The following is an 11,690-nucleotide window of genomic DNA, read 5'->3' as shown; positions in this document are numbered from 1 at the left end:
GCCCTCACAGCTGCCCTGGGAGTCAGGCTGGTGGTGGTACATATCAGCGGGCCCATTTCTCAGATGGGAACACATGCACAGGCCCAAAGAGAGGAAGGGAGGCACCCAAGTTCATCCAACAAGTTGGTGGCTGTGCTGAGACCTAAGTACAAGCTGGCCCTCCCCTCCTGGCACTCACTTCTTTGGTCACTCCACTCCAGCCACAATGGACTCCTTGATGCTTACTGCCTGAGCATGCCAAGCTCGCTCCTGTCCCAGGGCCTTTGCACTCACCATTCCTTCGCTTGGCAGGCTCCTTCCCCAGATCTCTGCAGGAACATTTCCTTCTTGCTCACATGTCATCATCTAAAAGCAGCCTCCTCCCCTTCTGTCACATTCTCCCCTTACACCATAATTTCTCTTCTGTATAACATATCATGTGCTCATTTTGTATTTCTTTGTTGTCTGTCACTCCACTAGAATATAAGCACATGGAAGGCAGGGACTTTCTCTACCTTATTCACAGCTGAATTCCTGGTGACTAGAATAGTGCATGAAATATAGTAGGCACTTAATACGTATTTGTTGAAGGAATGAACAAACTCAGATCTCTGGGATGCAGAGAGGTACAAGGAGAGAGTTCAAGGTCCAGAACTCTCTCCTTGTACCTCTCTGCATCCCGGAGAAGCTAGAGCAGGAAGGTAGTGAGGGAGGGGTTGGCTCAGGCTGGAGGGAGACAGCCCCTTTGCCAGAGACGCACCAGGCACTCTGACCCAGGCTGTGCCACCTGGGGTCTGGCATGTGTCAGCGGGCTCTCTAGGGTTCTCACGACCTCCCAGGAGCATGGAGGGACCAGTGGGGATAGCAATTGCCTTCACTCCACTGCTCCCTCTTTTCCAAAGCTGGGACCATCTCTGTCCTTGGACCCACTGTCTTCTGCCCCCTCTTGGAACTGTTACTCAGTATTTACTGGGCACCTACTGTGTGCCAGGCCCAGGACTGGGCACCCAGAGAGCTTTATGAGCAAGGTGGACAAGCAAATGCCACGAGAGCACAGGGCAAAGACTGATGGAGGAAGGAGGAGCAGTGGGAGGGGGGCATTCAGGAGGACAGCAGTGACCTTGCCCAGGCTGGTGGAGGGCAATAGGAAAGGTTTCAAAAGAGAGGGATATTTGAGCTGGTTTTTATAAGATGGGGCTGAGGGGGATAGAGATGGGAGACCCGGCATTGCCGGCAGAGAGAATAAATCATGCAAAGGGTTCAGTAGAACTGAAGAAGTGTAGGTCCAGAGTGGGGCTAGGCAAAGATGAGGCTGAAAATGTAGGTTGGAATCAGAGGCTGAAGGGCCTTGAACAACAAGCTGAGGAGGCTGGGCTTTGTCCTGCTGGCAGGGGGCAGCATTACAGCACTTTGGGCAGGGGTGACTTGGTCCAATTTGCATGTTAGGAAGCTCGTCCTGGCCGCTGTGTGCAGTGGTTTGGAGTGGCAGGTGAGGAGGCAGGGATATGAGCTAGGAGACTATTGAGGTAGCCAAAGATAGTCTAGGTCAGAGATGAGGGTGGCCAGGCCCAGGGTATGGTATTGGGTGGAGAGGGACGGCGTCAAGAGCTATTGAGGAAGCAGAACCTATACACTCAGTGGAAAAGCAAAGAAGGCCGCAGGCTTGGCTCTCAGATTCCACAGCTGGAAGGTGGGGGCCAGTGATTTGGCCCCCCTGACCATTCCAGGCTTATCTCATGCCCCTCTCTATTCACTGACGTCACCTTGGCTACACTGGCTTCTCTGTTCCCTGGATGTGCCAAGCTTCTTCCTGCCTCAGGGCTTTTATACATTCTGTTCCCTCTGCCTGCAACACTGCTCCACTCTGCTACAGCCTGCCCCGCCCACTCACCCTGTGGCCTTCTCTGATTTCCCAGATGGACAGGTCAGTCTTGGATCCTCCTAAAGGACTGAGCGTGTCTCATTCATGGGACTTATCCCAACAGTGATGATGCAGTTCCGCTGCTCATTTAGTACCAATCACTCACTTAACCACAAGCTCCTTGAGGGCAGGAACTGTGTCTGACTTATTCCCTGCTGTATCCAAACACTCAGCATGGAGCTGGGCACCTAGTTGCTCATTAAACTCTTGTTGAATGAATGGGTGAATTTCAAATTAATGAATGAGGTTTATTTGGATACATTAACATCCACAGGGATGTTGTCCAATAGCAGTTGGATATAAGAGTCAGGCTCACACTTTGGTGGGAGGACAGATTAGGAAGTTTGTTACTGTGAGTGAATCTAGGAGGTGTTTGTCTGAGGAAAGAGACCTTGGGCAGCGGGGAATGGTAGGTGGGCTTGGCAGCCCACAGGCTGCCCTTGATTTTACTCTGGACTTTGGAGGATGCAGAATTCAAGCTTTCTGTTCCCTTGAACAGCTAAAACCATTAGCAGCCATTCCTGCCACAATCATAGAGGTCTAAGGTCCAAAACAAGGGAGGTGACAAGTTCCTTTGCTCCATTCTGTCCCCTTCTCACTCTAACCTGGGACACTGGCAGACAGACCTGGGGACCAGGTGAGAAATGCTGAGAGACCCAGGAGCTTCATCATATGCAAGGGTGGGGGGACTTCCCTTGTGGTCCAGTGGTTGAGACTCCACACTTCCACTGCAGGGGACACTCGTTCGATCCTGGTTGGGGAACTAGGATCCCGCATGCCGTGCAGCCAAAAAAAACAAAAGCAAGTGTGGGGGCAGGCAAGGGGCTGGACCTGCTCAGCCTGGAGGTGCTCATCTGGGGTTCATGCAGGTACAGGAAGCTAGACAGGGAAGCAGATCTCTTGTGTGAGGAAGGGCTCCGTTCAAAACCATCCAACAATGAAGACAAATACTGTGTGATATCACTTATATGTGCAATCTAAAAAATAAAACAAACTAATGAACATAACAAAACAGAAACTGACTCACAGATATAGAGAACAAACTAGTGGTTACCAGTGGGGAGAGGGAAGGGAGTGGCATGATACAGGTAGGGGATTAAGAGGTACAAACTACTGTGGATAAAATAAATAAGCTACAGGGATATATTGTACAGCACAGAGAATATAGCCAACATTTTATAATAATTATAAGTGGAGTATAGACTTTAAAAATTGTGAATCACTATGTCGTACACCTGAAACTTATATAACATTCTACATCATCTATACCTCACTAAAAATATTAAAAGAAATCAAACCTTAAGAAAAACCCATCCAACAATGAAACTTCTCCCCATCACTGGAGGATGAATGACTTCTTGGTGGGGCTGCTGTAGGAAGGTCTGAGTGGAAGAGGAGAGAGAACCTAGATGACCTTTAAAATTCCCCTTCCTTTATGAGATGGCGTTCTTACCTTAGGGCAGGAAATCATGGTTAAATATTTGCTCTGCCCAGCTGGGCAATGGAAGGACATCTGCCACCTGTCCTTCCACCTCAGAGGCATTCCTGAGAAGGGGCAGGAGGATCTCAACGCTGAGTTATGGACCTCAGGTGGGCTTGGCTGTAGATCCCAGGCTTCTATCAGCCTGTGAGGGTGATTGTCTGGCTGCCTGTGGCCCCCAAAGGGGCTATTCTTGAACAAGAATCCTTCCCATTAATTCATTTAACTATTTTTACAACCTATTCGTAGGCTTGAAATCATTCAAAGTAAAAAGGTTTTTTTTTTAAAAAAAACACTGATTCAAATATTTCAGAGTAGGACTCAGCATCTGTAGTTTAAAGTTCTCCCCAGGGAAATTTATCTGCAGATGGAGCTGAAAATCACGGATCTAAACGAATTAGAGGAATGCATGGCTAAATAAAATTTTGTTATTCTCTTTATAATCTGAAATTCTTTGAGGCTTCCCTGGTGGTGCAGTGGTTGGGAATCAGCCTGCCAATGCAGGACACAGGGGTTCCGGCCCTGGTCCGGGAGGATCTCACGTGCGGCAGAGCGGCTGGGCCCATGCGCTACAACTGCTGGGCTTGCGCTCTGGAGCCCATGAGCCACAGCTCCTGGGCCCGCGGGCCACGACTCCTGAGGCCTGCGCGCCTGGAGCCCGTGCTCCGCAATGGGAGAGGCCGCCTCAGTGAGAGGCCCGCGCACGGCAGCGAAGAGTGGCTCCCGCCTGCCGCAGCTGGAGAGGGCCTGTGCGCAGCAAATGCAGCCAAAAATAAATAAATTAATTAAAAAAAAATTCTTTGAAAACAGATAACCAAATATCTTAGTCATATACCTGTATAAGTAAGGGGAAGTTTTAGATACTGATTTTTCTTTTTTAAATTCTTATTTTAAAATTAATTAATTAATTTTGGGTGTGTTGGGTCTTCGTTGCTGTGCGCGGGCTTTTCTCTAGTTGAGGCGAGCGGGGGCTTCTCTTGTGGAGCACGGGCTCTAGGCATGCAGGCTTCAGTAGTTGTGGCTCACGGGCTTAGCTGCTCTGCGGCATGTGGGATCTTCCCGCACCAGGGCTCGAACCCGTGTCCCCTACATTGGCAGGCGGATTCTAAAACACTGCGCCACCAAGGAAGTCCCCTAGATATTGATTTTTCCTGAACAGAATCTTATCTGTATTTAACCCATTTAAATGTAAAAGAACATAGACTACATGCAAAGCATGAGGGCATCTTCCTTACAATATGTTTTATTTTACTTTTTTTTCCTCTGTCAGTTGCACCCTCTTCATGGTGCAAAAAAAGAAATAAAAATAAATGAAAAGAATAATTTCTATTTATACCTTATTTCATACTCTGCAAAGTGTTTTCCCATCTGCTATCACCACCTCTCGTCTTCACAGCAGCCCTAGGAGGGAGACAGAGCCAGAATTATCTTCCCCATTTTATGGTGGGTAAACTGAGGTCCAGTTTAACAAAAGCAGCTTTTCTGAGCTCACGAAGTTGGTTAGTGTCAGCACTGGCCAAAGGAACCCATGACTCCAGCCCCTTTTCTCTGCCTCTGACCACCTTCCAATTGCTGCTTTTTTGTTTTCTTTTTGATATCTCTGTCTCAGTCTCTCTGAATTAGTCTCTCTTTGTTTTCCTCTTTTTTTTAAATAAATTTATTTATTTTATTTATTTATTTTTGCCTGTGTTGGGTCTTCGTTGCTGTGCACAGGCTTTCTCTCTAGTTGCGGTGAGCGGGGGCTACTCTTTGTTGCAGTGCGCAGGCATCTCATTGCAGTGGCTTCTCTGGTTGCGGAGCACGGGCTCTAGGAGCGCAGGCTTCAGTAGTTGTGGCACGTGGTCTCTAGAGCGTAGGCTCAGTAGTTGTGGCGCACGGGCTTAGTTGCTCCGTGGCACATGGGATCTTCCCCGACCAGGGCTCAAACCCATGTTCCCTGCATTGGCAGGCGGATTCTTAACCACTGCGCCACCAGGGAAGCCCCTGTCTTCCTCTTTCTACTTGTTTCCCTCTGCCTCTTGCTTCAGCCCTCAGTCTGGAGTCAGCTTTGCAAGTTGTCCAAACTTTTTCTCACTTCCAAAATCTGCTGGCCATAGCCCCAGCCCCCGCCCCAGGCCACCACAAGCTCAGCGTCTCTGCAGAGAACAAACCCTTTCTAGATGCCAAGGTGCAGATAGGTGACACCTCCGGCCTCTCCATCTGGCCTCAGGTAAGATAAGGGTGGGGATCAGCACTATAAACGGGCCTCTATCGTCCCTGGCCCAGGCCCCAGCTCACTCAGGCCACGTCAGCCCAGGATCAGCATGGCTGTTCGCCTGTGGGTGGTCACCCTGGCCTTGGCTGCCCTCTTCCTTGTGGGCAGGGGTGAGTAGGCAGAGCCTGGATTCTCTGGCTTGGTGTTGGTAGGTGAGCTTGCGTGGAGCAGAGGCAGGGCCTGGAGCACCCTCTAAGGCCTTGGTTTTCTGCATATACCTTCTTTCTGCACACTGGGCTAGGAGAAAAGAAACCTGGGTTCAAATCCTAACCCTGTCCCAGAATTGCAAAAGTCCCCTCCCCTCTTGGGGACTCTGTTTCTCCAGCTATAAAGTAGGAGGTTGTTCTAGTTCAAAGCTGCACTGAGCAACTACTGGGCTAGAGATCGGGGAGGCAGAAGAGAGAAGTCTTATCTCTGGGGAGATAGGCAAGTCTGGTGGCTGTAGGGTGGTGGGTGCTGAAGAAAGCTTGGCCTGGGTCCTCTGAGCTCCCATCTGCTCTGACAGGCTGTGGTTGTGGGGCTGAGAGCAGCCTTGTGAGCACAAGGGAGCCCTCGCCCTGGGCTACACACATGCCCGCAGGAGTGGGGCCTGCTCAGGGCCTAGGGCACCTCTGCAGTCTCGCACCTGCTGGGTATCAGGCATTGTTCTGAGCCCTTAGAACTTATCAGTGAGCACACCAGAAAAAGAACTGTCCTGATAGGTCTTTAAATCCAGTGGGGTTTGAGGGAGGGGAACCAACAATAAACAAGACAGGTGCAATGTATGTTAGAAGGTGATAAAGCCTAAGGAAAAAAATACCGGGCAGGGTGATGGGGATTGAGAGGGGTTGCAATGTTAAATAGGAGGAGTTCTCTCTGAGAGGCTGATGTTTGAGCAAAGCTTGAAGGAGGCAGAGGAGTGAGCCATGGGGGTATCTGAGAGAAGTGGGTTCCAGGCAGAGGGAACAGGCAGTGCAAAGGCCCTGAGGTAGGAGCATGTCTGGAACGTTTGAGGTACGGCAAGGAGGCCAGCGGGGCTAGAAGAGAGTGAGGGGCAGGGTGCAGAGAGATAGGAGAAGAGATGATACAGGCAACTGGGAACTATATTGGGTAAGGCATTGGAGGTCAATGTGAGGGCATGGCTTTTCCTTTGAGTGAAATGGGAGACACTGAAGTGTAATGAGCAGAGTTATGTGTTAAAAGGTTTGCTCTGGTTGCTAAGTTGAGAACAGACTAAAAGGGGAAGCAGGGAGACTATTTAGGACACACCTGGACAAAGTCATGATGTTACAGAGCAAAGCCCAGCAGGACCCCAGGGACATTGGCCTCATGGCCAGTCTCAAACCCATTTCCCCAGCTGGGGACATAGACTAGGAGCTGACACAATAGAGAATGGGTCTGCAGACTCTGGCCTGGCACAGCCTGCTTACTCCCAGCCTGGCATCCATTCCATCAGCAGCTCTCTTGTTGGGAACACTGAAGAGGCTGCCCTAAAGAGAGTCCTTTTGCCCATTGCAGATTCCTGCCTGGGCTGTGTGAGGAAGGGGCACACTGGGCCAAGGTCAAGGGCAGTCTGGGGGTAAATGCAACTTCCCACATCATCCAGGAAGAAACTCTGACACCAGAGAAGTTCTGAACTTCTCCCCCACAATGCACATTAGTGGTCAAATCCTGGACACTCACTGTGTGAAGGGCATTGCCACTTGGAGGCAGAGACAAAGGAACCCCAAGGCACTCAGGCCCGGCAAGAGTGACCCGGTGAGTGGGTGAGCACATGGTGGTGTGAAAGAAGCTACTAGGGTCTAGCTGCTTGTGGCCCCCCCAAATTCATATGTTGAGATTCTAACTCCCAAGGTGATAGTATTGGGTGGTGGGACCTTTGGGGGGTGATTAGGTCATGAAGCCAGAGACCACATGAATGGGATTGGTGCCCTTATAAACGAGGCCCCAGAGAGCTCCTTCACCCCTTCACCACGTGAGGACACAGTGAGAAGGCACCGACTACTAACCAGGAAGAGGGTTCTTGCCAGACACCAAGTTTGCCGGCACCATGACCTTAGACTTCCAGTCTCCAAAAGTATGAGTAATAAACGTTTGTTGATAAGCCACCCAGGTTATGCTATTTTTGTTATAGCAGCCCAGACGGACTAAAACAGAAGCCTAAGTCCAGGCCTGCTCAGGAAGCCCTGGGGGATATCAGGGAATACTTCACTGGGAGGTGGTCTGTGTCTTGAAAGGAGGGTCTGACTCAATAGGAGGAGAAGGAGAATAGGGACATTTCAGGCAGAGGGACCAGCATAAGCCAACACAGAGCTTGTTCCAGAAGAGTGAGCAGAGAGGAATGGCGGGGGCATAAGGGCATGGGGAGGTGTACGAGGAAGTGAGCCCAGGGGAAGTTTGGGGTCAGCTCACGCGGTGCCCTAAACATAAGATGAAGAGGCTTAGTGGTCACAATCGGGAGCCTTGGAAGGGCTTTATTATTATTTTTTTAATGCTTTTTCTCCCCCGCTAACAATTATGCACCATGAAAGGGTACAAGTCTTATCACTCAATGAATCCTATTCAATGAGGTGTTTTTTTTTTTTTTTTTTGCAGTACGCGGGCCTCTCACCGCTGTGGCCCCCCCCTTTTGCGGAGCGCAGGCTCCGGACGCACAGCCTCAGCGGCCATGGCTCACGGGCCCAGCCGCTCCGCGGCATGTGGGATCTTCCCGGAGCGGGGCACAAACCCGTGTCCCCTGCATTGGCAGGCGGACTCTCAACCACTGCGCCACCAGGGAAGCCTCTATTCAATGAGTTTTGATGAGGCATATACCTGTGTAACCCAGACCCTTACCAAGATACAGAACAGTTCCATCATTCCAGAAATTTCCTTCATGTCAGTCAATCCCTGCCCCTACCCCACCCCTGCCCCAGAGGTAACCACAGCTCTGACTTTTTTCCACCATACATTAGTTTGCCTGCTCTAGAATGTCACACAGATGAAACCATAGTGTGGAGTCTTTTGTGTCTGGCTTCTTAGGCGTGTTTTTGAGATTCAGCCATGGTGTTGCATGTTATCAGTTATTGGATTGTTGGGGTTTATTAATTAATTAATTAATTTATGGCTTCGTTGGGTCTTTGTTGCTGCACGCGGGCTTTCTCTAGTTGCAGCGAGCGGGGGCTACTCTTTGTTGCAGTGCGCGGGCTTCTCACTGTGGTGCCTTCTCTTGTTGTGAAGCACGGGCTCTAGGCATGCGGGCTTCAGTAGTTGTGGCTCGCAGGCCCTAGAGCACAGGCTCAGTAGTTGTGGCGCACGGGCTTAGATGCTCCGTGGCATGTGGGATCTTCCCGGACCAGGGCTCGAACCTGTGTCCCCTTCACTGGCAGGCTGATTCTTAACCACTGCACCACCAGGGAAGCCCTATTGGCTTTTCATTGTTGAGTTGTATTGTACTGTACTGTGTATCACAGTTTATCCATTCGCCTGTTGATGGACATTTGGATAATTTCCAGTTTGGGTGATTATGACATGGAAGGGTTTTGAGCAGTGTGGTGACAAGGGTAGATTTGCATGTTGACACTTCAACAGTGCATCAGAGGTCAGTTTTGGTTCCCTTCTTCCTCTCTGCCTTGGAAATCTCTTGTAATAGCACCTCCAGGAAAAGCTAAAACCACAGCGCCTCGCCCACCTCTAGGGATAGAGAGCTCTCCACTTCTGGAGACAGCCTCCTTCATTAAGGCATAGCTCCCACTGAGAGAAAATTCTGGAACCCACACCTGCTTCTTTGCAGCCTCCTCACGCAGATGAGCTCTGCCCTGTGAGGCTGAGAATAGCTCATCTCTCCCATGGCCCCATGACAGCCCTTCAGAGACTTCAGGAAGCAGCCTGCCCTTCTTCAACTTACATGGATACCTTTTCTTACACCTGTGGTCTTAAATACAGATCCCATTCCCTCATCCACCTGTCACACTAGCCAGTCACATCACAATTTGCTCATGTCCTGTAAGAAGTTCGTCCAGAACTCAAGGGGCCATGGGGCATGACTGCGTGTGTGGAGTGACCGATCCATGTGCAAATCCAAGCTCTGCCCTTAACAAACTGTGTTGCTTTACCTGTGAGCCTCTTTCATAAGTTGGTCAAGTTTCCCGGGAAGCAGACTCTGGGGAGTGCTCACGGGGTAACACCTATGAGGGATGAGGGATGTTGACTGTGATGTAGTAGAGCTGGGATGGCCCATTAGCATCATTCTGAGTAGAGAGGAGTAGTTCAGACCGTTGTACCCACATCACGCTGACATTGGATGCGAGCTGTTTCTGGGTAGGGAATGCCACCTTGGGCAAGGCAACTCCATTCTCTGAGGGTAATTCCCAAGAAAGGACTCTGCCGTGAGCAGCCAATACTCCTGGCAGCTGAGGAAATGAGTGCCTCTGGGGATCGCAGACCACTGCTTCCTCTCCTGCCTGTTACACAGGCTTGAGAAAGCTGTGAATAGCAGTCAAGATCATGTGTTGTCATGGCCTGGTACACGGTAACTGAATTATTTTCATTGCTATTATATGGAATATAACAATCCCAGTGGGATCTAACTAATAACGAACAGGCTGGACTTTGATCTCCCTAATTCTAGACTTTCTGTCTCAGTTCTTATAATACAAGGTCACATGAGCTTTCTGGGAGCCCCTCTCTGGTGACTCACTACCTTTCCTTGAGGAATTCCAGATGGGGTGGTGGCTGGACAGATGCCCCAAAGAAGCTGTCCTCAGGCCCCTGGACCTGGGGCCTAGAGCCAGTATCACCTAATTCTTGCTTCTTGGCCTTTCAGAAGTGCCAGTGTCGGCAGCAAAGTTCATTTTCTCAAGAATGCTAAGGCAGCTGCTTGCAGTTCTGGCCTCAGGGCTGCTGATCTGGCCTTCCTTCTGCAGAGGGGAGCCCTCTCATCCATGCTGGGAAACCGGGCTTCTTCTTCTTTACACTCCTGCTCATACAACTTCAATGGCTCCGCAGTGGCCAGGGTGGCCTCCTGAGCATGCATGCTCCCCAGGTTAGCCCTTCCAGGCTGAGCAGGCCCACCCGCTTTGCCAAAGATTCACGGCTAATCAGTGCAGAGCTCAGGTCTCTCAGGCCTGGGGCCTTCACTGCTGCAGGGCACTGCCCCCCTCACCATATCCCTACCCCAGACCCCAATCCTAGTCCTGACCCAATTCTGACCCTGACCTCAGGGCTGGCTTGAAACCCTTTCAGACTGAGCTTCAATTAAGTCCCATTTCTCCAGCCTTCTCATACTAGGGGCCTGATAGGTCATGCGGGCCAGGGTGAGTTCAGGAGCCCCCAGGGAGGCGGGGCCTCCTAGGAATGATGGGTGGTTCCGTCTCCCGGGGTCCTCAATAGGACCAGCAGCAGGGTTCTATTAGACCCCGTGAGGAGTGTGTGAGCCCATAAAGACAGGCACTCACCTGGATGCCCGCATACTTGGGCTCAGCAGATATAGGTACACACTTACGTACACACCCACGGTCCACGGTCGTGTACACACACATAAGCAAACGTGCCAAAGGGCCCTGAGTGGTTGGTTTCATGCTCTTTGGACCCACACTGGGGCCTTCTTGAATCTGGCTCCTCCGTGGAGATCCCCGCCTGGCTGCAAGCAGAGCCCCCAGTTCCCTCCTCTCTGCCTCCGAATCCCTGAGCGCCTCCCCCTTCCTCTCTTCCACAGCCCATCTGTGAGCACATGGCAGAATCTCCAGTCTGCCCCTAGATATATGACCCAGTTTGTGGCACTGACGGGGTCACGTATGACAGTGAATGCAAGCTCTGCTTGGCTCGCATGTAAGTCCACCCCCCCACCTTCCCCTGGGTTGGCTTGGGTGGGCCCCATCTGTGGTACATATGAGTCTGAAAGGAGCAGGTCTTGACCTGCTTCTTCCTTCACTCACACTTGGCCTGGGAAGAGTCCTCCAACATTTGCCCGTAACAGAGTGAGTGCAAGTATAAATCAAAAGAAGGCACATGGTTCCAAGCAGAAAGTCCCACTGGTTGGGGGTTCAGGGTTCGGGTAGAAACTCTGGGCTCTTTTCCTTGTTCTGCCCCCGACTGAC

General features: G+C 50.8%; 1 protein-coding gene and 1 long non-coding RNA gene across 2 annotated transcripts in view; one reads left to right on the top strand and one right to left on the bottom strand.

Annotated features, from left to right (window-relative positions):
• Nucleotides 1–8,209, bottom strand: part of LOC125964728 (uncharacterized) — a 29,331-nt gene extending 21,122 nt beyond the window's left edge. The window contains exons 1-2 of the long non-coding RNA XR_007477970.1: nt 4,717–8,209; nt 3,199–3,282 (exon numbers count right to left, since the gene is read on the bottom strand). This is a non-coding gene — a long non-coding RNA (uncharacterized LOC125964728). The remainder of the gene's footprint in view (nt 1–3,198; nt 3,283–4,716) is intronic.
• Nucleotides 5,684–11,608, top strand: SPINK4 (serine peptidase inhibitor Kazal type 4). The gene is given in 3 exon segments (XM_004275081.3): nt 5,684–5,744; nt 10,418–10,476; nt 11,309–11,608. Coding segments are annotated over 3 exon segments (237 nt in total). The 3' UTR covers nt 11,426–11,608.
• The last annotated feature ends 82 nt before the right edge of the window (nt 11,609–11,690 follow it).

This window comes from Orcinus orca, chromosome 6 (assembly GCF_937001465.1).
Source record: "Orcinus orca chromosome 6, mOrcOrc1.1, whole genome shotgun sequence".
Classification (NCBI taxonomy): Eukaryota; Metazoa; Chordata; class Mammalia; order Artiodactyla; family Delphinidae; genus Orcinus; species Orcinus orca.
Note: the sequence above shows the minus strand (reverse complement) of the source record. Positions and strands in the feature narration are given on the sequence as shown.